Source organism: Podarcis melisellensis, assembly GCF_964234715.1.
Source record: "Podarcis melisellensis genome assembly, chromosome: 7".
Taxonomy (NCBI): Eukaryota; Metazoa; Chordata; class Lepidosauria; order Squamata; family Lacertidae; genus Podarcis; species Podarcis melisellensis.
The window spans coordinates 57,287,076-57,314,081 of NC_138539.1; the positions used below are offsets into that span (position 1 = coordinate 57,287,076).

At 40.6% G+C, this 27,006-nt stretch overlaps 2 protein-coding genes across 4 annotated transcripts in view; one reads left to right on the forward strand and one right to left on the reverse strand.

Moving 5' to 3' along the window:
- On the reverse strand, positions 1-13,895 carry ALDH5A1 (aldehyde dehydrogenase 5 family member A1). Its single transcript, XM_081919251.1, has 10 exons — positions 13,342-13,895; positions 11,790-11,873; positions 8,706-8,876; positions 7,326-7,442; positions 6,838-6,981; positions 5,528-5,671; positions 4,165-4,323; positions 3,830-3,999; positions 2,216-2,274; positions 1-2,035 (listed from the first exon to the last, which is right to left on the reverse strand). Exons 1-10 carry the CDS (start codon positions 13,675-13,677, stop codon positions 1,830-1,832), a joined length of 1,590 nt encoding a protein of 529 aa, XP_081775377.1. The 5' UTR covers positions 13,678-13,895; the 3' UTR covers positions 1-1,829.
- The window catches only part of GPLD1 (glycosylphosphatidylinositol specific phospholipase D1), a 25,163-nt gene continuing 11,185 nt past the window's right edge, over positions 13,029-27,006 (forward strand). The window contains exons 1-15 of one of the 3 annotated variants that reach the window (XM_081919245.1): positions 13,029-13,162; positions 15,573-15,916; positions 16,939-16,994; positions 17,425-17,503; positions 18,733-18,830; positions 19,179-19,289; positions 19,827-19,875; positions 20,328-20,382; positions 21,162-21,269; positions 22,801-22,828; positions 22,917-23,056; positions 23,776-23,841; positions 24,796-24,916; positions 26,026-26,165; positions 26,533-26,719. In XM_081919245.1, coding sequence (XP_081775371.1) covers positions 15,823-15,916; positions 16,939-16,994; positions 17,425-17,503; positions 18,733-18,830; positions 19,179-19,289; positions 19,827-19,875; positions 20,328-20,382; positions 21,162-21,269; positions 22,801-22,828; positions 22,917-23,056; positions 23,776-23,841; positions 24,796-24,916; positions 26,026-26,165; positions 26,533-26,719 — 1,332 coding nt within the window. In that variant the 5' untranslated portion in view covers positions 13,029-13,162; positions 15,573-15,822. Of the gene's footprint in view, positions 13,163-14,051; positions 15,208-15,572; positions 15,917-16,938; positions 16,995-17,424; positions 17,504-18,732; positions 18,831-19,178; positions 19,290-19,826; positions 19,876-20,327; positions 20,383-21,161; positions 21,270-22,800; positions 22,829-22,916; positions 23,057-23,775; positions 23,842-24,795; positions 24,917-26,025; positions 26,166-26,532; positions 26,720-27,006 lie in introns of those variants that run through there. The other 2 variants (XM_081919244.1, XM_081919246.1) reach the window with 2 other exon arrangements.

A 27,006-nucleotide genomic window follows, 5' to 3' on the forward strand; every position in this document is an offset into this window, starting at 1 on the left:
TTGATTTTTTTTAGGAATAGCAATTAGAGCTACATAATGTGCTTTTAAGGAGTCGCTATAGTGCCACTATTTAACCTATCCCTAATATAATACAGCAGAACCAATGTTTTGTAGTACAAAGTCACCCAAAATAAGCTTAGCTGACCTGTATCAGTTTTGGAGGTTAATGAACATACATGAAAATAGGAAGAAACAAGCGACTAGTTGTGTGTGTCCGAATGAGATCTGGATTTATGTTTCTCCTGAATGCTGGATGGTCGTGGCTACACTGTGAACTACTTCTCGAGCCAAGTGGTGTCTCTTAGAACTGTCAGTGAAATGGCAGAAGCTTCGCACTTAAGGAAGACCTCAAATGTTTGTTCCAAGCCCTTTTGGTTCATCTGAAGCAGCCCTTTGGATCGCAAGCAGATTTGATAGGGAAGGGGATTGCATAGCTAAGTCCACTTGAAAACATATTGCAAAATGTCAAATGAAGTTTTGCAATGTAAATAAAGTGCATGTTCCATTGAATGCAGCAGTAGCAAAGCAGAGCTGTTAAATCTTTTTATGTTTCGAACGTAACAGCAGCTCATACAGAAAAGGCCTGATGGAGCACATGCAGGTAACATTAAAGCTCACTGGGAAGAGCACAAAAGTGCTTTTATCTTGTGCCATCAAAAGTCTTAACGTGTGGTGGTAAAATAAACAACTTTTGGGATTCTAGCTGTATGCCACTGTTAACTCAAATAAGTTCATGGAGGAAGCTTTAAAGTCCTCCCACATAGCACCCGCCCCCCACTTTTCCCCAGGTCTTAAGCTTTTTCTCTTGTACCCAGTTAACTGCTTTCTGTAATCTCTAGAATGAGCAGGAGGGCCATGGAGGATGAGACAAGTCTTCCAGAGAAGAAATATTACTTGGCAAGAATAGACACAGGAAACAGAGCTCTAGAGCAGTGTAATGGGCTATGGAGGTGTGAGCTTGTGTGCTGTGGCGCTTCAAATAAATATTACTTCCTTGTGGAGCTATTGGTCCAAGTTGGTCTCAGTGCATTACAGCTTTTGCAAGACACAATGTTACCCCACCCATACGAAACAGTTTATGTTCGTATCTCTGTGCTGTTGTACTAATGCATGATAATTTGGTCACAAGGCTCAGCTGATAGGAGCAAATCACAAGTATCTCCTTAGAGATGCTCTAGTCCTATTGTAAGTAATAGGGAGGATTCTGTCAGAACTGTACATATACCTTCAAGGCCATTTTTCAGCTCCAGCCAATAGCTGAAGAACAATATGAAAAAGTGCAATACATCCTTCCCTAGAAAATATTTCCTAGAAGCCCTAAGACAGGCACCCAGAAAATAATAAAAACATTAGAAAAAGAAACAGACAACATTTGGCACAATTATTCAGTTATTTCACACCTGGCTCAGCGCATGAGAAAGGGTAAATGAGGATCTTTTTCCTACTTTGCTACTCTCCAAAAATCATTTATTTCTATCCTGCCTTTCCCCTCTAACAGACACTCAAGGTAAATCATACATCTTAATTAGTAAAGTTTTTCCAAATTCCTCTGAAACACAATAGGGAATCGAAACATTATTTATCCCTGCATTATGGTTAAGACAGGTAATATAAATAAACCTATATTTCTACAACCTGTGTACACAGAATACCAGAGTTGTTCTATATGTATCGTCATGTCTACAAGTAATGACGTTTCTACAAAAACATTATTACTTCCATTTTAAGAGGGAATGAAAAATCACAAATGATCTTGCTAAAGCTTATGAATGCCCCAAAAGGTTGTTTTCCAGGCATTCTGAATAGGTTAGACTCCTAACAAATGGCTACTATAAACCTCCAAAACAGACATACTTTATTTCCAAATATTCATCAATACCGTATTTTGAACCTTCTCTTCCCAGCCCAGATTGTTTTACGCCACCAAAAGGGCACTCCACGGCAGACACAATGCCTTCATTAACGCCCACCATCCCAACCTCCAGCTTCTCTGCAACTCTCCAGATCTGGGCCGGGTCTCGGGAGTAGAAATAACCTGCAAATTGGAGCATTGAATAGAAAACAGTTTGGCGTTTTTTGTTTGTTGTTTTGCGGGGAGAAAGGTCATTTTTCTAAGCTTGAAATGGTAAAATCAAGATGTGGCCTGGTAGCTTGAACCATACCCCATCTTGCCTCCTTAAGCATTGTAGATTTGCAGTATTAAGAACTCACATACCTGCTAAGCCCACGTTGGCTGAATTTGCTATGGCAAGAGCTTCTTCCTCTGTATCAAACCTGCAAAAGTATTAATAGGAGATGTAAATAATAATGGAAGAACTGCTTTATTGCAAGTGGTGTGCAATTAGAGGCCTCTCCCATGGGAAATTCGTAATGGCATCCCCACTCTCTCGAGTGACGCAGATTTCCATAACTTCCCATGAATTAAGCTAGTATAAAAGTTACACGATGTTTTCCAACATCAGCAATACATTTGCATGTTTAAAAATGACACCGATTATGGGAAGATTAGTAAATCCTATGCAGTTTCATCAGGTTAAAATAAAACAGGGTGGGGAAATGGGGAAGAATTTTCTAAAGGTGACATCCAACAATGGCTATTTGCTTGCACAATAGAGACTTTTACACCTCTCTGCTGCAGCACCCCCATGCAGTCTAGAATCTGGGGAAGTGAAGTCCATTGGTGACATTAAATTTTGCCCTAAGAGAAAAAGGTTGGGAATGGCTACAAAAACCACCACGTAATTTCTTGAGTGAGCATTTGCTGGAATATAGCTAAGCAAATGCGAGACCTAATGTAAATATATTTTGACATCCAGGTCACTCCATAGTGTTTGAAGGGTTGGTGGTGTGCCTCACCACACATAATGCAAACAATATTCCCACACTATGAGACAAGACTTCCCAGTAAGTCAACATTTGCAACATTTTAGCACACCCAGAACAGTTTCCCTCAGGAAATCCCTTGGGGAAAGTCTATTCAAGCTCTACCTACCCAAGCTATATAAGAAATAAAAATAAAATTGAGGCACCAGAGAATCTAGAATGTGGGCATCACTGTGAAAGAGGCAAGTGCCTTCATTCTTACACACTTGTGCAAACTTCAGGACACATGAAAAATGATCATGAAAAGATTCTGAAAAGCGCTAACAGATCAGAAATTAAAGGCACAGGCATTTTATTGTATTTTGACATGGTTTTGAAATACCTACCTTTCTCAGGCTATCCACATAAATAATTGTAACAAGATTATGCCTGGGATGCATACTACTAAAGTTTTCAAAAGAAATCTAAGGTGGTACCTGCTTATATTTTGTATACATAAATATATAAAGAAACACAAAATGTCTGACACAGTCTGTGGAATTTTTCTACCCGAAGTTGGGAAAGGGGTGCTGTTGTCTTTATACATGGCAATTTAAAATAAGGGAAAGTTCCCCACACTTAATACACATAATCCCTCCTGACTGTCGCTGACTTTGAGAAATGTGCATTAGCAGTGAAGCCATCACTATATGAGTAAACTGTATTGCACTTCCATGACTGCGATGGGTCCAAAAAACACAGCAGCAATTGTGGCTATCGCAGAGTGTATTTGTGTAGGGACAGTTCCTTGCCAATTCAAACATTATACTTGGAAGCGTGATCCTTAATCCAGGAATTGTCTGGGAGGGTCACATGTAATAAGTAGGAGAAATGTCAGCTGTTTCCTGTTGTGAACTACTTCTATGCTTATCACAATCCATCTTGCCTCCAAGTGTGTAATATGGTAAGGTTAACAGGAGTAATAATCAAAGTTTGTTAATGTGTGATATGCAGAATAAACTCTTACTTCATAACTGGGGCCAAAGGACCAAAAGTCTCCTCTTGTGTGCACAACATGTGTGTTGTGACATTGCTGAGAAGAGTCGGTTCAAAGAAATTCTTCCCGTAACTGTGCCTTTTTCCTCCTGTAACTATGGACGCTCCTTGGGAAACAGCATCGTGAATATGTTTTTCAACCTAAGAGAAAGAAAGCAAGTGCAGTGTTAGGCTCTCCCACAAAAGGGCGGTTTTCATATCCCAAGTAGAATTTTGTAGTTCATTATTATCCCACTGGCATAGCCAACAAACGTAACTTGGCAATACCTCTTCGTACCACAAAAAAATTAAAAACAAAACACTTACCTTTTCCACAGCTTTTTCATTAATTAGCGGTCCCTGAGTTGTCCCTTCATCAAACCCATTGCCAATCCGTAGCTCTGACTTAATGGCTCGTGCAAACTTTTCTACGAATGCATCGTGGATCCCTTTTTGCACCAAGAAGCGGTTTGTACACACACAGGTCTAAAGTCAGAAGAAATTGTGTTTGTTTTCAGTTAGGCATAGACTAGTGCTTTGTTGTTTAATGTCATAGGCTCCTTTGGGAGGAAGGGTGGGGTAGAAATTTAAGAAATAAGCCAAAATGTATAAATCAAGACCAAATGTATGCTGGAAATGTAAAGAGAAAGAGGGAACCTTTTATCATATGTGGCGGATGTGTAAAGTGGTAAAAGCATTCTGGGAGATGATATATATAATGAGTTGAAAAAAAATGTTATAGAAAGCTTTCTCTTAAGAAACCAGAAGCTTTTCTTTTAGGAATTTTAGGTGCAGAGATTCCAAATGACCAGAAGACATTATTCATGTATGCGACTACAGCTGTCTGGACTCTGCTAGCTCAGAGATGGAAAGAAAATACAGTCCCTACCAAGGAAGATAAAATGGATGGGCTATGCTGAAATGGCAAAACTGACTGGAAGAATTAGGAATCAGGAAGAATCAAATTTTAATAAGGAATGGTGAAAATACATAATGTATTTTAAATAATTATTGTAAACTATTAACATCCTTAGTAGGATTGACATAAAACTACGAAATGTGCAATTAATATTTGTGGACATATCCTACTGAGCTCTGTTTGTACTCGGCTGTGTATCATGGGAGGCATGGAAACATTCCGTTTTACACGCAAATGCTTTGGTTTCTACCTTCATCAGCAACACAACTGAGTTTCATGAGCAACAATGTCAGGTTTCAAACTAGGTTCCAGTGCAAAGAATGCTGAGGGCAGAATTCTTCAGAGGGCAACACTAGCTAACTACAAGAGAGCTTAAAAGTAAAGGAAAAGGCAAAAGTTTTAAGTATTGCCCTCCAAATTAAAGCCAAGGGTTTAGTCTGCACAGTTAGTGTAGATTCAAAGTGTGCCAGAATTGGACTTCCACCCAAGCATGAATAAACTCCCCTTGAAATCAATAACACTTCTAAGTAAATCAGAATGTAACGGTCCCACTGTAACTGAACTCTGCTTAGTTATAGCTGGGTTGTATTCTGAACTGTCAGACTTATTATTATGACACCTGCTTTTTATAGATCAAGAATGAGGGGTGAAATGTCTTTGCTTGTGTCCACCCCCCCATCCCAGTACAAAGCATAACCAAATTTGTAAAAGAGCAGTGCTCAAATTATCTGCAAGTGTTGTAGGGGGAAAAACAGGGGAGATTAATCTCACCTGGCCTGAATTTCTGTATTTGGAAGCTAAAGCTCCTGCTACCGCTTTGTCTACATCAGCACTATCAAACACTATGAATGGAGCGTGTCCTCCGAGCTCCATGGAGACCCTCTTCACAGTGCCAGCAGCATGGCGCAGCAATATCTGCAAATACACAGGAAACACAGAAAGCTGTATACCTACAAAGATGAATTACACAAACTTAGCTTTTTTTGAATGCCGAGAGAATACTCTGTAGTTGAAATCACGAGTTCCCTACTAAACTACCCACTCATTTTTCTAATCTAAGGAGTAAATGTAGATCTCAAAGTCTTCAGTGCTTATTTTAGATGGTGATGATGATGATAATAATAATAAATAGTAGTAGTAGTAGTAGTATGCCCCAGCCACTCTGAGCAGCTTCCAACAAATTTTAAAACCACAGTATAATTTACCTAATTATACACAGTGCCCAGCCTTGGACATGGGATGTTCTCTAGTCTAAAGCAATAGATGTGAATCTTTGAAACAGTCCCATTCTTTTTAATACCACTATGCATGCATTAAGATACTGGTCTGAGATGAGTTGATCCAATTATGTAAGTGAATGGAAAACAACTACTGGTTTCAGACTGAGTTTCAAGGGATGGCAGTAAGGGTCAAACTAGACAAGACAAGATATAGATATAGATATCTAGATATAGATATATTTTTATGTATGTGACTACAGCAGCATGAATATTGATAGCCCAATGCTGGAAAGAGGAAAAGATCCCAACAAAAAAAGATTAGCAAATAAAGTTAATGGAATATGCGGAAATGGCTAAATTAACAGAGAAACTTAGAAATCAAGACAATAACAAATTTAAAAATGGGAATGGGAAGTCTTTATTGCATATATATCAAAGCACCGTATACAAGTTGATACAATAAGCAGGATTTTAAGAAACATTTGCATTATTATGATAAAAGATAGAACTGGATACAATTAGATGAATAATATTACATGGACATGCATGAATTAATCATAAAACAATGGAACGACGGGAAGGGGGTAGAGGGAAGTCAAGGGATTTAAGAAATCCCACATTTGGATGTCCTACTGAATGTATAAACAGCACTGTGAAGTTTTTAATTTTTATTTCTTTATTTTCTTTTAAATATTTATTTTATTTAATGTGATGTTTGTCATAATGAAAATCAATAAAAATATTTTTAAAAAACAAAACAAACTAGGCAAGATAACATCTACCCAATTAGCAACTTCATTTTAGCTATGTATTTTAGCCACAAATTTGCAGCAGTTTACGAGCCAACATTGAGAAGCTTACCTTTCCTGTAGCCGTTGAGCCTGTAAAAGAGATCTTGGCTACCAAAGGATCAGTGCACATCACTTCCCCAACCGCTACTGCCTGTTGTCTAGAACAGGGAACAACATTATACACTCCTGCAGGTATTCCAGCCCGATTTGCAAGCTGCAGCGAAAAAATAGTGGCATGAAACTGGTTAGAATTATATAATAATGATAAACAACAAGCTGAAGATGGTGCTGAGCTTTGTCTTGTTGTAAGTGTGTCACAAGCATTTAAAAACCACACATAATTTCAATAATCTTATTTTTAAAAATAACCAAAAAGTTAATCTGCCTTTTATATAGTGTATGTGAATGCTTTTAGATTTTTATTCCATTTTTAGCTTTATACTGGTTTCAGTCTTTGTACTATTCTACAAATAACTCAGAGTGACTTAGAAAAAAATGACTAGTAAGTGCAATAAATAGTAATAATTAATCCACTGTTCATCAATATAAAAATCTCACCTCAGCAAGTGCTAAAGCAGATAAGGGTGTATCTTCTGCTGGTTTCACCACCACTGTGCAGCCAGCTGCCAAAGCAGCACCGACTTTCCTTGTAATCATAGCACTTGGAAAATTCCACTAAATTGAAGAAACAGGTCCATTTAAATGTTGTGTGCACATTGGTACAATAAAACTGGCAAGTTCTGAAATTTGAGGGGGAAATTAGCAAGATAGAAAGCTTTTAAGATCCTTGGCTGTTGTTTGACCCATCTGCTCCCGAGATCCTGGCAACTTCTAGATACCATCAAACCATATATAAAAGCCACTCTCCACCAACAAAATGGGACCTTAACTTCCACTGAATGGTTTGGAATCCCATTGTCTCTGCAGGAAACCGTGTAGTTACCGTGTGGGGACACCAAGGTCTTGTTCTCTGACTTGCCACTAAGAACCATCAGATTAGCAGATACCAGAAAGAAGACTCAGCAAGCCTACCAATAGCCCCAGATCTCAAATTCACTGCCCTGGGAAGTGCATAGAATTGCAGATGTAGCTCCTTTGCTGGTGACTTTTAAAGTGACCTTTAAAATGCCTTCTATTTTGTTCAGTTAGCTTTTAAATTTTGTTAATTTTATGCTGTTATTAATTTTAGTTGCTCCTGCACAATTGTTTCCAGTTGTGGGCTGTTTTAATTAACAGATATGTATACTTACCCTGAGAGACTTATGCTAAGGGACAGGGTAAGCCTGAGAGTGCTACAGTACTTGCTGAAAGCTTAGAAAGCAAAAAGAGGACTGGGTGAGTTTTCCAGTGAGTGATGCTTCTGTAGCTAGTGTGGTTTTCTTTGTCTTTTATCCCCAAGTCCTACCATAGGTATGGGATGCGGGTGGCGCTGTGGTCTAAACCACAGAGCTTAGGACTTGCCAGTCGGAAGGTTGGCGGTTCAAATCCCCGCAACAGAGTGAGCTCCTGTTGCTTGGTCCCAGCTCCTGCCAACCTAGCAGTTTGAAAGCATGTCAAAGTGCAACTAGATAAATAGGTACCGCTCCGGCGGGAAGGTAAATGGCGTTTCCGTGCACTGCTCTGGTTTCACCAAAAGCGGCTTAGTCATGCTGGCCACATGACCCGGAAGCTGTACGCCGGCTCCCTCGGCCAGTAAAGCGAGATGAGCACCGCAACCCCAGAGTCGTCTGCGACTGGTATTAACTGCCAGGGGTCCTTTACCTTTACCTAGCATAGGTATAGCACAAATATTACAACGCATTTACAACCTGTATATTGTGTGCAAAATTTGAGTTTTCATTGTAAGAATTTTAATTCATTGGCCTCAGGGCATCACCAATCCTGCCTCGTTTGAATATTAAAAGTAAAAGTCTGACTTAAACAGTCAGCTGAACTCACAGGAGTAATGATGGCAGCAACTCCCACCGGCTGCTTAAGAACTAGAACTCTTCTGTCCTTTGCAGAAGATGGGATGATGTCACCATAAATGCGCCGAGCTTCTTCAGCAAACCATTCCAAGAAAGAAGCAGAATAAAGAATTTCACCCTGTGCTTCCTTTAGGGGTTTCCCCTGTGAATGATTCAGAATGCAGACATTCACATGCAGAGAACTACAAAACGTCTCTCCCCCAACAAAATGATTACAATGAAGGATTTGTGTGATCACATTTGTTTTTCATTTTAAAGTGTGATTTTAAACTGTCTAAACTGCCTTCCAAGTGCTGGCACTTGCCTTTAAAGTCCTCCTCCATCTGATACAAACCTTAAGAGTCAAAGGCTTAGACAGTCTCTGCATATATGAAGGAGATGTTGTCTTAGAAATGTGGATTTAGACTCATATTTGCCAAGATAATGTACATCGTAGGATGCACGCAACCAAGAATTAGTGGGCAGAGTGCTTAACTCCTCCTCAGTCTGCTAGTTCTCCTCTGCAAAAAATCCTGTCCACTAGGTAATTTCCTTTTCAGCTGGGTTTGCCTACTGTTATTACCTGCCTGAAGGAAAACCTTAAGCACTGCTAAGCAGAAGGTGGGAGGATGGATGAAGTCTTCCGGGGAGAAAGTACCTGGTGTGAAAGGGTAAAGTCCCCTCACCTGGCCTCCTTAGAAGTTTCCCTGTAAGACTTCCGGGTTGGCGCCATCGCCGAATGGCGGACTCCCTCCGAGCTCCGGAGGGAGCCTGCTCGGCAGGGGTTGGGTCCTCCCGCGCCGGCGACGCGGGGACCCTCAAAAACCATGGGCGCTGAAACCCATGGACATGGTGACTCGGCTGGCACCTTTTAAACCCCCCCCGACCCGCGAAGGAGCCTTTTTAAAGGCTACGGAACGGGTGGCGGGGGGGGGGGGTGCTTTGAGTACTCCGCTTCCCCTGCCGAGCGAAGCCGCATGCCATTCGACGGAGAGCGCTGACTTCTTCCATTGGAAATTCGGACTCAAAGTATAACCCGTGAGTAATTGGAACTTGGATTAAAAAGGACTAAATTTATAAAAAATTTGGAACGAGCGGGGAGGGCGTAAAAAGGAAGTCAGCCCCCCCCCCTGTTGTAGAGGAGCTAAAGCAAAGGACTTAACATCTAAGATCGAGCGCAACCCTATTTTGAAAAAGTTATTAAATTTCGCGATGGAAAATTATAAGACTGTGCTGGAGGAGAATAGTGGAAGTGAATTAAAAAGCAACCCCCCCACGGAACCTGGGAGCGTTTTAGTTAGAGCGCCCGGAGAAGACAAGGAGAGGTTTTGACAGCTGTCAAAGAGCTGTCAAAGCAGAAGAACAAAAAAGAACTTTGTTGCAAGGACTTTACCGGTTACATTTGTTATAATTTGGATTTAGAATGTTTAAAACAAGGAATACTAAGTTACTATGATTGCTGGTTGTGATCTGGAAGGGAACTGAGTTATTGCAATCCACCTAGAGGAGCTGAGGGATATTACAAGTTGTCAGCATTGAATTTGAACAGAACTCTTTATCTCCTGGGAAACTGCAGAAATGGAACACTATTTTGGCTACAGAGGCTCATACATGTAAAGCAGACAATAGACTTATCTATTGAAGAATGGAAGGGACTTGGCATCATGTTTGGTTCCTGAATAACAGAGCCTTTGCAGAGGAATTTAGAGACTTTTTGAATTGGAACATCTGTGCAGGAAAATAGGAAAAGAAAAGGAGGGGAAAAAGAGGAGACAGATCAACAAGAACAACAAGAACAATTGACAACTGGACAAAGTTGGAAGCGGGAACATTTGGAACATCTAGACTTGAAAAAGTATAAAGAAGTAAAATTGGAGTTTTCACTCCCAAGTACATAAAAGTCTGGATGGAAAAAATGGGCCTTTTTGAGATAGACTCCTTCCAAGATTGGATATACAAAATTAAAAATGACTGGTAAAGGACTATGGTTTAAAAAAAAATGTGGGAGCTCCAGGAAGACATCAGATTCGAGAAATATTGGGGACGCAACCGGGGAAAGGGGGAGGGAAATTTGGAATCCAAAGGTTGTAAAACTACATCTTATCTTATTATATTTTAATCTATTATGTATATTAAAGGGGAGAACGCGTGGAAGGGATTAAGTCGATTTTAGGAGGTGGGCAAATATTTTTAAAATTGGGATAATGACAATAAGTTTAAAATTTGGGATAAGAAATTGTTGAACTTATTTGTAAGAACTGGAATGCAAGAGGGGGAGGGGAGGGGAAGTCTTGGAAAGATGATATGGAAAATAAGATTCTAAATTGGGATGTTTTGTTTTTTATATTGTTATAATTGGAAATGCCTAATAAATATTATTAAAAAAAAAAGAAGTTTCCCTGTAGACCCCTGAACTATTTTTATGAGGGAAATATGAGGTTGGACCTCCATATTTCTCTTGTAGCATCTACTTTGTATTTCAGCCTTCCACGCTGTTTATGTTCAGTTACTCAGGCCTTCTTCCAAGAGCCTTCACTTCACAATGTTAGAACAGCAGCAATAAACATGTTCTTCACAACTGAGTGCTCCAAGGCTCTGGAATAACATCCATGTAGAGATTTGGAACTGCTCTCCTTCATCAACCTTCAATAAAGTACGTAAAACCTAACTATTTTAGAAGATGTGAAGTTAGTTTCTGGGATGTTTAGAAGCATAACACCCATAATTTAAGATTACTAGATGATCGTTTAAATGTCCTGCGGCTATTTTGACCTCAGGAAAAGCAGGTTAAAACATTTTAAAAAAAATAAACAAGCTTGCACCTGCAACTATACACATACTTTCTTAGAAGCAAATTCTTCGGAATCAGGTCTTCTGCGTTACTTTGCGGGGGGGGGGGCTTCAAAAAGTCACACATGAAAGATCCTGCATTTGTCGTGACATATTGCAACATGGAATATTGCAACTGTGCCCATTGACTGCTTCACCTTCTAGGCAAGATTCTTGTAACTAGCTGCCTGAAATTCAGCCCCAAATCCCTGAGGAATATGCCCCCCACACTTCTTTTTATACTTACGTTCTCTGCTGTTATGATCCTTGCAAGATCATCTTTATTCTCTATCATCAAATCAAACCATTTACAAAGTAAAGCAGCTCTTTCCTGAAAAAGAAATAGTGTTTTAGCAGTATCACTGCCAAGTGCAAAAAATATTATTACTCCAGTATTACTTGCATGCTTTACAGTATTTAAATTTGCTTGTCTCCCAATAATCCTGCAAGTAGATTCAGGTTCAATTCTAACAGGACTACTAACAAAAGTTGATAAAATTAATTTGGTGTGCTCTGGTCCATGGGGTCACAAAGAGTCGGACACGACTAAACGACTAAACAACAACAACATGCATCTCCACTCAAAGATGGAACTTAAGTATTATAATTAATACATGTATGATTTCCCCGTGTTTCTTACATATTGTACGTAAAGTACCCCAGGGAATATACTTACGCAGGGGAAACGCACCATACTCCACAATATAGTTAATGGGGAAACAAATGAACAAATAAAGGATTTCCATTACTCTGAAGGTGCAAGTTATTTTTATTATTATTATTTATTTCATTTATGAGCTGCTTCCCCTGAGATACCCCCAAAGTATATACAACAGTTGGTTATCTACCCCAGTAGATGTTTTTTTCAAATCTGCCCTAAAAACAGGTATTTGGAGCTTAGAAAGGCAAAATAAAGCCTATATATTTAAGGCCACCCTGCAAACCACATACATACATGTGTACTGTGCCAATATGATTGATATTTTGATGAGGCCCTAAGCTACTGAAGGTAATGGGGCCCTTTATATGTCCAGCTGTCCTTTGTCAACAACAAATTGCCGCTGGTTTTTTGGTGTTGAATATATGCTGTATGGTAATTTATGAACCTAATAGGTATCTAAAGCCATTTGCACATGCAGAATGTAGGCAGCCTATATATAGAAATGAGCAAGCCAGTGATATTTTAGGGAGCAGGCTAGCAGGCGGGGCCTATTACTTACATCATAGGAGCCTAAACAACACAAAGCACTGTTGCTGTATGTAGGTTTTATTTTGGAAATGTACATCCAGGTGTGTGTTTTTTTCCTTTCAATTTTTTGGGGCCCCCCAAGAGAGTGGGGCCCTAAACTATAGCTTGTAGGTAAATCCGGCACTGCTTCATATAAATAATAACAAGCAGCATTGACCCATTCCTTTATCTGCTGCTTCTTCAGCGCAAACTCTGGTTGAGTTTAAACGGGGGGGGGGGGAGTCTCTTTGAAGGAGGAGCGTTCCCTTTCTCCAGACCGGGCAGGCGCCTTCTGAGTAACCCTGTCTCGATGTCCCCACGGCGCGTCTGGAAGGGCGTGCGCGCGCGTTCCTCGCCTATGTGGGGCTGCCCATGACCTACAGCTGATGCCGGTGGGTGGCCACAAGCCAAGGAAGGCCGGGCTCCTCTCTTTTAACAGCTGTGCACCAGGCGCCGGCGGGCATCCATCCCTCCCTCTTGCGCACAGGCGCAGGAGGGAGCCTGGACTGGGGCTCTTGCATGCTCGGCTCCCCCTGCCTTGGAAACTCTCCCTGCGTCCCGCAAGCCTCACCTTGGCAGACGCCCCGCTCCAAGCAGCGCCGGCCTCGTAGGCGGCCCTCACCGCGGCCTGCGCCTCGGCCGCCCCGCAGTCCGCCACCCGGCTCAGCTCCGCGCCGCTGGCCGGGTCCCGGACGGGGAAGGCGGCCGCCGCTTGCACCCAGCGGCCTCCCACGAAGCCTCCGGTGCGCACCAGGGAACTGGCCAGCGCCCCTGCGCCCGGGCTGGCGCTGCTGCCCAGGCGGACGCCGCCGGGCGCCGCTAGCCAGAAGCGAGAGCGGCGGGGAGGAGGAGGAGGAGGGCGAGCGAGCGGGGCTCGGAGGCCCAACGACGCCCAGCGAGTCGCCATGGCCTCGGCGCCGGGGAAGGGAGCGGAGAGGGTGGAGCTGGGGGCGGGCGAGGGCGAAGGCCCCGCCGAGCGTGGAGCTCCTCGGCAGGCGGGTTTCTCGGGAGCGAAGTCCCTGAAGGCTGCAGCGCCACTCGCGCTTACTCGGGAGCAAAGCCTCGGAGGGACTTGCTTCCAAGCAGAGAACTGCGCAGCGCTGCAACTCCGTGCCAATGCACTTGGGGCCGTGCTCATCCAAGGATTTAGTGGTCTTTAAGCATAGGAGACAACTCCTAGCGACCAAGGTGCCTTTGCTTCCCCCCCCCATTAAAATATTTGAGGGGGCTGCCCCCCGGCATTGCCATTTAACTAGTGAGCAGTTATATATATATATATATTGTTCAGGTGGGCACCCCTGTCTTTAAGCCACTCTCCCGTGCTTGCTTGCTGGAGAGATTCGCTTGTAGCCCAAGCTTGCGTCGTCTGTTTCATTATCATGTCTCCGTGCGCTTTGGAGGATGCTCGGTGGCAGAGCATCTTCTTGGCACGCAGCAAGTCCTAGGATCAACTCTGGCCTCTCCAAGTAGGGCTGGGAAATAATGCCCTCTGCCTGGAAACCTTGCACTGCAGAGCCACTGCCATCAGCCAGTGTAGGCAATAGCTAGGAAATGCCCTGGCTGAAACTGGAGAGTCACTGCCAGTCAGTGTAAGCAGTGTTGAACCAGAGTTGAGAGTGCTTGAGAGCAGAGCTGTGTATGTCTTGCAGCCCTTAAGCTAGCCTGCTTCCCTTAGGGAGAGTGGAGGATGTTGCCCCTTCACCTGTGTGGAAGCCAGATTCAGCTGCCCTTCCAGCTGGTTTCTGCCCAGTCATGGGAAGGTACTGCCTTGTCCTTTGCTTTGGGGCAGCCCTCAGTTTGGGTCTCTTAACCTGGAGCTGGCCAATAGCTGTATCGTAAGAGGCCCCTCTCTTCCCCCAAATTTGTGACCTGACCATTTAAAAACATTTTGCCCCACCTCCTCACAGATAATAATGTGGTTGCCAGTGTAATAATGCTGGGTTTCCCAGTTGATGGAATGGGTGCAGTCAAACACAGCTGCGGCGGTACATACAGCAACCTTCGCCAACCAGGTGCCCTCCAGATGTTTCAGACTAAACCTCCCATCAGCCCCAGCATCATATGGGATGGGCTAGCTCAGGGGTCAGCAAACTTTTTCAGCAGGGGGCTGGTCCACCATCCCTCAGACCTTGTCAGGGGCCGGACTATATTTTTTTGGGGGAAAGAACGAATTCCTATGCTCCACAAATAACCCAGAGATGCCTTTTAAATAACACATTCTACTCATGTAAAAACACACTGGTTCCCACACCGTCCGCAGGCCGGATTGAGAAAGTGATTGGGCTGGATTCGGCCCCTGGGCCTTAGTTTGCCTACCCATGGGCTAACTCCATTAGGCCTCCTCTCCCTTCAGCTTTCATAAGGGGCAGCTGTTCCAGCAGTGGGAGAATTTTCCCCTAGTACAGGAGCTGATGGATGATACCAAAAGAACGACTGTGTGAGTACAGTCTTTGGTCCTGGTACTTTGGTACTTCTTCCCATATAATGTGTGAATCAGCAGCAACACTTGTGAATGTAGTAAAACTCCCCCCAATGGGTTAACTGCTACTAAAAGTTCTTATTCCTTTAGATAGAATTCATAAGTATTGCAAACCTTGCATGTATTATGGACATTAACAGAACAAGACACAACCATCAGTATTTTAGGTTGTTGTTTTTAAGTGAAATATGTTATTTTCACTGATATCACCTGCATTAGCAGAGAACGGTTTAATGAACAATGGTGCGTTGAGAGAGAAGGAAGGAAGGACGGACGGACGCAGTTGCCAAACATCATACAATAATATCCTTTCTCTGTTCTAGGCATCATTTCACAGATATCAATGGAAAATCGACATCATATTAAGTTTCGTTGGGACCGATTCTTGTCTCAGATCTGTTGGCTGATACAGGGGAAACTGGCAACACATTTCCAAATCACGTGAGGGCTTTAGTTTATGTGCCAGTCACATATTTGATTAAGAAATGCACTGTAGCCCATATTTCAAAGGTCACAGTCCTCCTATTGAAAGCATCTTGAAAACCATGGTTTATAGTCCAGAATATCCACAACATGGAAGCTTTCAAGATCTGGTCTGTTCTAGCTGTACTTTGCAGTTTTTGCAGTAAAGGTACACCATGCGGCTTGTCAACACATATTGAAATAGGTAAGATTTGATAATAAAGGCATGAGTGTTGTGAAGCATCATAACAGATAATTTCTGTAATCTGACCATTATAGTTACCAGGTAAGTGTTATTTAAGGGGGGTGGATATGCAGCAATTGTTGAATAAAATACTGCGATTATCATGTTGTTTTAAACTGCTAGCAAGGCTAGGGCTGCATGTATCTAGAAAAGGTGAAATGATACCAGCATAATGCAAACTTGGCATATTTTATTAACAGAAAACAGCACATATGTGTGCTATCTTCAATCAAACATATTAAAAATCTGAGTATCTTAGCCTTCAGGACTAATTTTTATATGCAGAAATTAGATGCTAAATGTTTTCTGAGCTTTCAAGCCTTAAAACAATTATATGCTTACCTGCCCGATATTTGCCCGATATCTGCCCGATATTTGAGAAATCAAGAGGAGAGGGTAGCTTAAGAATTGGAAATATATTTCATTGTGGAATTTGTGTCTTACCCGCTGAGGCTTCAGTTGCAATTCATTTTGTAATGAATTTTCAGCTACAAAGTTTATGGCTAGAAGGCAATTCAGGCATTTAACTTCTTTTATTCATGCTTTTGTTCTAGTCTTTTGCATAAGGCATCTTAAAACAATACATTGTTAATTCAACAAGTGAAATTTGGGTTAAGCAATATGGTCAAATTGAAAGACTGCTTGAATGGGTAGGATAACCATGATAAAAATAAACACACTACCAGGATTACGTTTATTTACAAATTTGCCATTACTTGTTTCTCCATAAATTTTGTGACGGCAAAATAATAGATTGTGTGTGGGTAAGTAAGTTAAGGATATCTCCCGATATTCTTTGAAAACCAGCAGGTGAAGGTTGTTTGACATTTCCCGATATTAAGGAATACTATCATGCAGCAAAATCTGGACACTGTAGGGAATTGCATATTTCCCAGAGGATGGTAAGTGATCTCCAGTTAAGTACTGCAGATCCCCTGTTTTTCAAAAGCCACCAGGAAGCTAATGTGATGTTATTTTTCTAGCTCACAGAGCTCTGGAATTTTTCAGCAGCCCAGAAGGAAATGTTAATTATCGCAAGGTAGGAAACTTAGCAGTCTAACATTAAAAAGCATTTTAATAAATGTTTCCTCTTTCTGCTACCTTCTCCACCCACCCCAGCACTGAGCTTCCTTCCTTCCTTTTCTTTTTCTTTTTTGTAACTATTACAGAAATTGTCCAGACCATAGGCTAGGGGTTAGCCACCCCATTGTAAAAGAATTGACATTTGTTCATCCTTACCAAACTATGTAAAACCTTGTTATATTTACCTTTAATATTTTTATGAGTATTTAAGAGGCAGTATTTGAGTGACTTTAACAATACCTAGATGTGAGTATTAAGTACTTACTGTTTTAGTATTTGAAATATTGGTAATATGCAACTAGTAATATTCTCTCCCTCCCTCTCTCTTCCCCCTCCCCTTTTCTCTCTTACTTTTATTTCTGTTTTGTCACCATCCTCTTGTCCAGTTGATACTAACCCACCAAGATGCCTATCAGGCTGGAAGCCTGTATCCTGATGCCTTTTATTCTGGTATCTGCAGGAACGGTAATAAATGGCTGGAGAAATTAGGTTTCCCTCCCTTGCCCCCTAAAACCATACTACTGACAAGTAGCCTGATTCTTAATGCATTTTTACTAGCTGGCTGGCTAGAGGTCCATTTATATAAATTGTAATTATGCCAGTGGAGAATCTGAAGAGAACAAACCACTGTTCAAACAACGAATGCCAAGGAACACTGCAGGAGGAATGAGGAGAGTAAGTATAGTTGCAGGCCAACAACTTCTGGGGACGCAAGGTTAAAGAAGCCTACTTTAAAAAGTGCAGGCAGAGGAGATCAGTCAAGGCATTTGATCATTTAAACCGGCAATCTCTTTTTACAATTCCACGTTCCTTTGGTATGAGTGCATCTTGGGTTGATACGCTTTATAATTTATATTATGGGTTACTGGCCCAAGTTTTCGTGAACGAGGAAAATATTTTGGAGAAGAATTAGAGGAACAACTCTGGCAACCAATTTGGAATAAACTACTATTTGGATCCATCTCAATTAGAACTCCTAGAAAATTCTTTAAAAGTAGCACATCGCTGGTATATGTACCCAGCCCGACTGTATAGAATTAAGCACAACACACTCAACCTTTGCTAGTAGAAATGCAATGAAGTACTGGCTCTCCAATCCACATGGGGTGGTTTTACCTAAAAATTATTCCTTTTTGGGAAAAAGTTTTTTCAAACAATCAAATAATGGGACAATTGCTGCAACCAGAAAACCAGACCCCAAATTAGCCCTACTGTCATGTTTTACTCCTCACATTAAGATCATAACCAATAAAGAGCTCAACTTTCATTTATTAACTGCAGTTAGATTAGTGATTGTGGAAAATCAGAAAACTTTAATTGCAAATCTTTTTGAAGCCTGGATTTCGCAAGCATGGGACATTATGCTTTTGGACAAATTAACTGTTTCACGATAGGAATATCAGTTGAGGGGGCTCACCCCTTCTAAATGACATGGTATGCTTTTATTGACTTTGTTAAGACAATTGAAATTGGTTTTCACCCTCCATCGACTCATGGAACCTTATGGAGAGACATGTTCATTTGATTGGCTTTCTTGGAGCATCTAAAACTGCAACCCTCCAATGCTATTTTTCTTTCTTTTCTGTACAGCTACTAAGCTCTGTTTTACTTGTATGGGTATGTTTTGTTACTTGAAATTAAAAAGCAATTAAAAAATTATCATGAAATAATGTTGTTCTTGTCTGGTGTTTCAGGGCTGTTCCGTCAAGTATCTGAAGACACTCACTGGGCACCTTTTCTCAGTACCAGTGTCCATTACATCAGAAAGAACTATCCTCAGCCCTGGGGAGAGGTAATAAATCCCCCATAAATTGCTCAGGCCGAAGGCCCTGGTATCACTCTTTTCATAAATCTTATTGTTCTTTCCCTTTCTCATTTGTACCAAAAGCATTTGAAAGAGAAAATGTCAAATTAAATTTGATATTTCATATCGACTAGCTGTAAAAATGGCAGCGTGCATGCCCATTGAAGATGCTATACAAATAAATAACATACCACATAGATTTCTGCCTTGTGTTGGTGAAAGCAGAGGCAAGGTTTCATCAGCAAACATGTCAACTAAATGTCTCCAAATACCTTTTGAGAGTTTGGTTTCAATGCACTTAATGCAAAATTGCTTGTTTTTGTTTCTGTTGTTTAGGCCATAGAGAAACTGGTGGCTTTCCTCTTTGGCATCGCTTCTCATATGGTGGCAGACGTGAGCTGGCATAGCCTGGGGATTGAACAAGGATTTTTACATGCCATGGCAGCTGTAAGTGGTGCTTTATTTTATTATTAGGCTCGGGTCATTTTTTCCTTGTGACCGAAGCATGCAACAAGCATATTTTATCATTTGGTTTTGTTGTTCCCCTTAAGTGACAATCACATAATATCTGGGGTGGGAGGGAGAAGGAAGGAAGGAAGGAAAGATCTTTACTGCTGTTCACCTTTAAAAAAATTAATTGGTTGGGTGTTCTCTGTAGTACAAGAGAACAGGGAGAGCACAAACTCTTAAGATTCTGATGAGTAAGGATTGTTGTTGACTAGTAGCCATTATGGTTTGGTAGACATGAAAGAAACACCTTGGCAGTTTTGGAGGTAGCCAGAGAAGGAGACAAAAGTCTTGAGTTTTTGCAACTGATTGGCTAGGAAATCCTGCTGGAGGAATCCTGTATGTGGAACTTTATGCAAAGGCGAGGGTGAAAAAGAAGCTTCAAGGGTCTGGATCATCTCCTATGTTGGAGAAATGAGAAATTTTTATTCTGTTCATGTTTCTTTGATGTAAATAACTTGTTTCTATTTTTCCTAGATTGATTTTTCTGGCTCATATTCAGATGCTCACGCTGCTGGTGATTTTGGTAATTTATTTCCTTATGGATCCTGGAATGTTCTCCCTAGATTTCCATTAAATTCCTGAAGGTTCTTACAGAAAAAACTGATATCACTAAGGTTTCAATGACTTTATCCCTGAAATAAGTGATTTGTTTAACTAGGGCACTAGTTTCTTTCTGCATAGCTTGCTCAGTTTCACATGGGGCATTTCAGCTGGCTGAGATGCTTGACTTAAGGCCCTTAAGCAGACAGTGAGAAACTTGCTCAGGTTCTGAGCATAAGGGAGAGGACAAATCCAAAAGTATGTGGCAGACAGGAAGAAATGCCCTTAATGGAATTGAGCAAGCTAGAAAGAAACTAGTTGGGCCTGTGGAGGTGTTCCAGATTTTGTTCAAATTTAAAAGGCAGGCAAAATTTTTTGTATGGTTTTTGCTTCAGTAAGTTGATGTCTTGCTCTCTTTTCGCCCTCTAATTTTAGGAGGAGACGTGCTGAGCCAGTTTGAGCTTGATTTTAGTTATTTGGAGCCAAGCTGGTAAGTGTGCTATTTTCAAAACAGAGAGAGAGAGAGAGAGAGAGAGAGTGCAGGGAGCAGAGGGTTCAGAAGCAGAGACAGTGGCGAAAGATCCATGGTTTAACCACCACCACCACCAATGTGGTGTTGAGGAACCAATGTTACAACATTATAACCAATGTTAAACGTTATAACCACTGAAAACCAATGTTATAACATTATCCTTGCATTAGGGAGCAGGTGGCACTGTGGTCTAAACCACTGAGCAAGCCTCTTGGGCTTACCAACTGGAAGGTCAGCAATTCGAATCCATGTGAGGGGGTGAGCTGCTCCCATTGCTCTGTCCCAGCTTCTGCCAAGCTAGCAGTTCGAAAGCACACCAGTGCAAGTAGATAAATAGGTATTGCTGTGGTGGGAAGGTAAATGGCGTTTCCGTGCGCTCTGGCTTCCGTCATGGTGTCCCATTGCGCCAGAAGCAGTTTAGTCATGCTGGCCACATGACCTGGAAAGCTGTCTGTGGACCAATGCTGCTCCCTCAACCTGAAAGCGAGATGAGCACCACACCCCATAGTCGTCTTTTACTGGACTTAACTGTCCAGAGGTCCTTTACCTTTACTTGCATCAGGGACTCTGGGGTTGAAATTATCTTGTCTAGTTTGTTCACACCTGTTGTTGCCTGTGGCTTCACCCGCTGGGCAGGGGGGCGCTGCAGATGGGTCCACAATTTTAGTTGAGGACTTGATTTATGCCAATGAACTTTGTTGGTTTAAATAAGAAACTCCGCTGTTCAATATATTTAGGTATGTGCCAGTCAAAGATTTACTGTCAATCTACGAGGAACTTTATGGGCTGAAAGTAATAACTGAAGACACGATTGTTGACTGCACGTATCTGCAGTTTCTTGAAGTGTAAGTCAAGCTAAATGTTTCCATTTTTATTCCTACAGCAGTGCAGGTTTTATAATTTTATTATATGTTTGATCCCTTTTTTTAATGAAGAACATACTAAAAATCCTCTCAGTATAGTAATTGAATGAGAAAATAAATAATTTTGGGAAAGCAAAACTCAGTGTGGAGGACACTGGGCCCAAACAGAGGAAGTTTGTTGTTGATGGGTTAGACTTGCAAATAAGGATAGAGCAAGTGCTGTTAAATGATGAGAATTGGAGAAGAAAAGGTGCGAAAGAAGAAAGTTTAAAGTTGTGATGCGTGTTTTATTTTTTGTGGAAGGGATCTCCCATAAGTGGATGGGCCAGAGTAGATAGAAGGACAGTTGGTTGTTTTTTTTTTTTTAAATTGTGCTTTGGTGCTAAAGGAAAGATTGGAAGGGACTGACTGAAATGGGAAACAGATAAATATTAAGGAGGAGATGTCTCAATATAATACATTTTAAAGGAAATCATGGTGTGGAGTTGAAAGAGATTCCGGAGGGATGTGGACATATTTTAACATTTGCTGATGGGCCAGCAATTGTTGCCCTTATTCTAAACATTTCTTTGCACTACAGGCTCATATCAGGCTGTGTGTTTAATAAATATAGTTTTGGTCAGTTCATTATTTCAGCTGAATAACAAATCTGGAATAACCAATTTGTTAATGAATTTTACTGAAATAAATGTGTTTAGCTGATAGATGCCGTTGTTATCTTTCTACATAGTAAATACTGCTTCCACATTGTAGTGGCCCACAAAGTCTGTGTTTGGCGTAATCATAAACTATTATTTAGCATCATGGGAATGAGCTGCAGGGAACCTTTCCTTCCTCAGTGTGCCCATGAAGAGAAAAATCAGAAGTTTCCATTTTCAAGTTTGATTAACTCAAGTGTTTTGTTATGTCAGAACTCATGCAAACAGGTTAATCTTAAAAATGGTTTACTGAAACAAGCCAGCTTCAAACGTTAGGTAGTTAAACTTAGCCACAGTTTAGGGGTTGGACGTAATGCTAAACTGAAGTTAATCAAAAAAGGAAATTAACTTTTGATCACCTTGGAGGTTAGAGGGAAGTATGTAAGCCTGTGACTCGCTTTGACTTACTGCTGTAATGATAAACCGTAGTTTGTTGCAGCTAAATACTTTTATATGCAGTGCTTTTTTCTAAAAAATAATGTTTAGGGGTACTTTCATTTTCCTACTCATATTGAAATACTGGGGTATGCGTCGCCCTGCGTCCCCCCAGAGAAAAGCACTGTTTATATGGATTGCTTTAATTATTCCCTCCCCATTAACAGTGGGGCTATTAAGCAGTGATTTTAATAATCAGCTAAGAACTGAATATGTTATTTATGTATTTAAACTGTCAGCTATCTTTAAATAGAGGTACTCAAGGCAATATAAAAAACAACAACAGCAAAGTAAGCACATAGGTGTATATAAAAAGTGTTTTGTGCACTGAAAAGTTCTACACGGATGGTAAATAGAGAATACTGTACTTTCTCCTGCAGGTTTGGCGAAATGATCACTGTCGCCAAGGTAATGTATTTTTGTTGAAAAAAGCTTTCTTGAATGCTACTCTTGAAATTCTCATCTATCTAATTAATTTGCATTTCCATTTTCATAGCTTTACCCCATCTATGCCAGGAAGTCCCCATTTTTGGTGAACAGATTCCATGAATATTTTCTCGGTGGTGTGGATGATATGGCATTCTCATCAAATAACATTTTTGAGCTAACAAGTCAAATGTTAGAGAATGGAACAAGGTGAGGTGCTGGTTTAACCTCTCTAGACCAGGGTATACTACTCTAAACCAATAATAAAATTATGCAGATATTTTCATCTAAAAACAGTGGTTCAGATAAGTTGTGAATTGAGCTGTGGACGCTATAATAATTCACATGTAATAGCCACCCATTAGCCTTCTAACATTTCATATGAAGTGCTGATTATGTTTGCAATTATAGAAAACGAGTTTAAGGACATCTGGTTAATTCTGAGAGAGGAATAGTTGTGTGGTTTAATTAATACAATACAATGCAAATCTTTATTACGGGCATAAACCAGCATAAAAGGGTAGGATACAGTCATTTAAAATCTGAAAAGTGTTTTGGAAAGCTAAAAGGTGTTAAAACAGAATGTGAATATGAAAGTCTATAAGAATTTAAAAGAAGCTAAAAGAAGGGATAGGATCATTGGGCGGGTGTGTAGGAGCATAAAAGGTTGATATATAAAAGACTTTAACTATTAATTTACAGAGCGCTCTGATACGTTCATTAAATCTAGTTTGTGGCACAGGTCATCCTCTGACAAATTTTGAGCGCTGCTGTGCAGAATCTAGGAACATTGTACGTTGTAGCAGGATTGGTATCTGAGAGCAGCAGGGAGGTATAGAATTGTACTGTGCGCCCTGGGTACTTATGAAGTAGTAGTCAGTATTTAAAATTATGCATTTAGTATAATTATTTGAAAATTTCTTCTTTAGTGGCTGCTTTATTCCTGAGAATCCTTTGTATATACGCTGTAAAGATGAACAAACAAATGCTGTCGTGTAAGTAAAGACGTAACGTATGTCTGCCTAGTTTGATTGGTTGTCTGAACAATATTTGTCTTTTTCATGTTCATTCCATTAAACAAAATTCAGGCCGTCTACATCCTATGTCTCTTTCTGTTGCAATTGGCCCACCATCTAGATCAGAAAAAAACCCATATTCTTGCATTTCCTATAGGAGATCTCCAGAGAAATCTCCAGAGCAGATTTGGGGGGTGTAGGAGTGGAAGTGGGAAAAGCAAGATGGATCAGCCTCGCTGCATTAGTGGAAGCCATACTGTAGAACTTTGAACTTTGCCCGCTGATATGTTCTCAGCCAGCATCACCAAACTTTCAAATACTTGAAGCTTTTCATTTACGATTTTCCTTTAATGAATACTGTATAGTTGGAAGAAACCTCCAAAAGTAGCTGGTTCAGCTCACTACTGATGCAGGAAATCCACTGTTATAGCATCCCTGGTTGGGGCCCACCCATTTGGCTGGCTCTCCTGAAAATATTGTTAGAATAACTTAATTAAAAACAGGAGTTTACCTCTGGCCTTGTAGAAGATGGTTCTTATGGAACAAATGGAAATGGTTTGTTAGTTTTTTAGTAAAAAGCTGGCATATACTTGTCAGCACAAAACGGAGAGTTTGTGTTGCCAAAATTACAACCATAAATACACCAGAGACCACAATGGACTAGGTTTTGAGTGAAATACTAAATTGGATCATTCAAATGTTTAATAAAAAATTAAAAATACTTAAAGCACAGAACTATTGAGTACTGCCAGAAAATGTCCATAAAAAACCTTTGTGTACATTTTGTGCTTTAAACATCGGGCTTTTCCAGTTTTGTACTTAACTAAAACACTTATTACATTGTAATCTCTTGTAAAGGGCTATCAGTGACATTTATTCCATTTTTATGTTCCCAGAAGCAAATGTCTAATTGTTATTGCCTTATTTCAACAGAATCAAACAGTCCAAAACTGAACACTACAGACAAACGACTTCTTCAATGGCCAAATCAGTTGAAAAAAATATCAGCTACACAGAGCGAGGAGTTTATTTTGAAGTGCCACCTTGGACAGCAGTAAGTCTTTCTGGCATTTAGATATTAATGGTAAGGGATAGAAATATATATGGAGATACATTGGACACCCAGTGCCTTGTTTGTTGGCAAGTTGCCTTCTACATATGCTTTCCCACCCCACCCCACAAAAAACCTATATATTATGTTCCGGTAATACGAAGTAGTTTTTTGTTCTGTGCATTTCATGTAAAGCGCTCAGTATGAAGCTACCATATGTGAGATATTTCTGTTCACTGTAGCTTACGGGAAACTCTATAGGTGCCTGTCATGTGATTCCAAGTAAACCTTCAAGTCAAAATGTATAGTAGAATATGTAAACTGGCCTCAGCCAAGAGATTGTAACAATGGCTCAATATTTTAGCAGCACTGCGCTGGAGTTTAATTAACCTACTGGACAACAGACGATCTCCTTTCTTTCAAGAGGTCATGAGATACAGCTAGAGGAGGGTCTGATAACATAGTACATATATACAGTGCTTTTTTCCTGGGGGGATGCATACCCCTGAACATTTTGTGAATCTAAGTGTGGTCTCATTGAGGGGCAGTATTTCAGTATGAGTAGGAAATTGAGAGTACCCCTAAACATTTTTTTAAGAAAAAAACACTCTCTCTGTGTGTGTATAGTAGTAGTAGTACATATAATTTAAAAAATCTAATGAAATTGACAGTAGCTGTGTAGTGATGTGCCAAAATCTAGCCTCCATTTTTTTAAAAAAAAATTCTTCCTCTGAGAAAGAGGCTTCCATTTATCTGCCTCATCCTCGGGATGATTACAAATGTCCTAGGCCACTTCAAAGGTGAGGAAAGCATGACAATAAAACCCTGCACCCCCCCTGTGACAATTTCACTAAAACGTTCTCTCCTTTTTGATAATTTTTTAATGCCATTTCTTTTTCGTTCATTGACACAGACAATGATGAAGCAAAAACAAAACAAAAAAGCAGGATAAATTCACAGCACAGCACTAACTGTTTGCAAATGTAGAGGCACTTGTTCATTGCAGTGAGTCTTGTGTATTGCACTAAGTATAAATTGGGTCCTTGCTGGGTCAACAACCAAAATATAATTATGAATGTGCTTGAATATTCCTTTATTCCTTTTTCCCCCAGAATTATCTTCAGTTGAGCAATAGTGCCACTGCAAAAGGTTTGAGGAGAGTGTTGTCAGTCACGGCACAAGGGTCACCAAAGCATGTCACCAAACCCAGTGCTTCATATTTTCTGAAAACTCCATATGCTAGACTTGGGTGGTGAGTTCTGAGTTCTGATTTCTCCATTCTGCTTTTGTCTGATAGATCAGCTTGTATGGACTCAATACTATTGCCTGGATGCTTATCCTACCTGCATGTAATAACTATGCAGGGAAATTATCTTGTTTTGGGGGGGGGGGAACCCAAGCCATTTTATTTGCGATTTAAAGGCATGTAATCCTGTTGATACAGGATTGGGATAATAAAAAAATTAAATCAGATTTTGTTTTGGATCTCACCTTTCTTCAGGGCCACCACAGCAATTACTCTTTTATATAGACAATTGAAAATCTGCAAATGAAAATGTGGAAGTATTAAACAAATGTAAACCAAAATAGTAATTGGAATTATTTCACTTGATATGCAGGGCATTGATTTCTGCTGACCTAACCCAGGATGGCTACGATGACCTGGTGACAGGAGCACCTGGATACAGCCGGCTGGGACACATTCAGATAGGCCGTGTGTATATTGTTTATGGCAACGAATCAGGTTTGCCTCATGCAAACTTGGACCTAGACCAGGAAGCAGATTGCATTCTGGAGGGGAATAAGGTAGGAAAACAAGTCACACATTGGTCATTGAAAACATTTTGCTTGTGTTTCCAGTCATCTGAAAGACTGGCGGCATCTTCTTTTCTACTAGCAATGCCATTAACTTCATTTCTAATCTATATCACTTAAAGATAAAAGTCCATTGTGAATAAAGAGCCTTGCTGCTTAAAACTATTAAGGACTCTTTACTGGGGATCTATATGAGCTAAATGAAAGTAGTAGGGTTTGGCCATTCTCCTGAGTATTATATTTGCATGGTAGAATGGACTGTTGAGCTGGGTTTAAAG

Excerpts from the sequence above, each read along its gene's own strand:
- ALDH5A1 (XM_081919251.1), bottom strand. The coding sequence starts at position 13,677 with ATGGCGACTCGCTGGGCGTCGTTGGGCCTCCGAGCCCCGCTCGCTCGC. Across the intron at positions 8,877-11,789 it reads GGATCATAACAGCAGAGAAC|GGGAAACCCCTAAAGGAAGC; the intron begins GTAAGTATAAAA and ends AATCATTCACAG. Across the intron at positions 7,443-8,705 it reads TTGCTGCCATCATTACTCCT|TGGAATTTTCCAAGTGCTAT; the intron begins GTGAGTTCAGCT and ends TCTTCAATTTAG.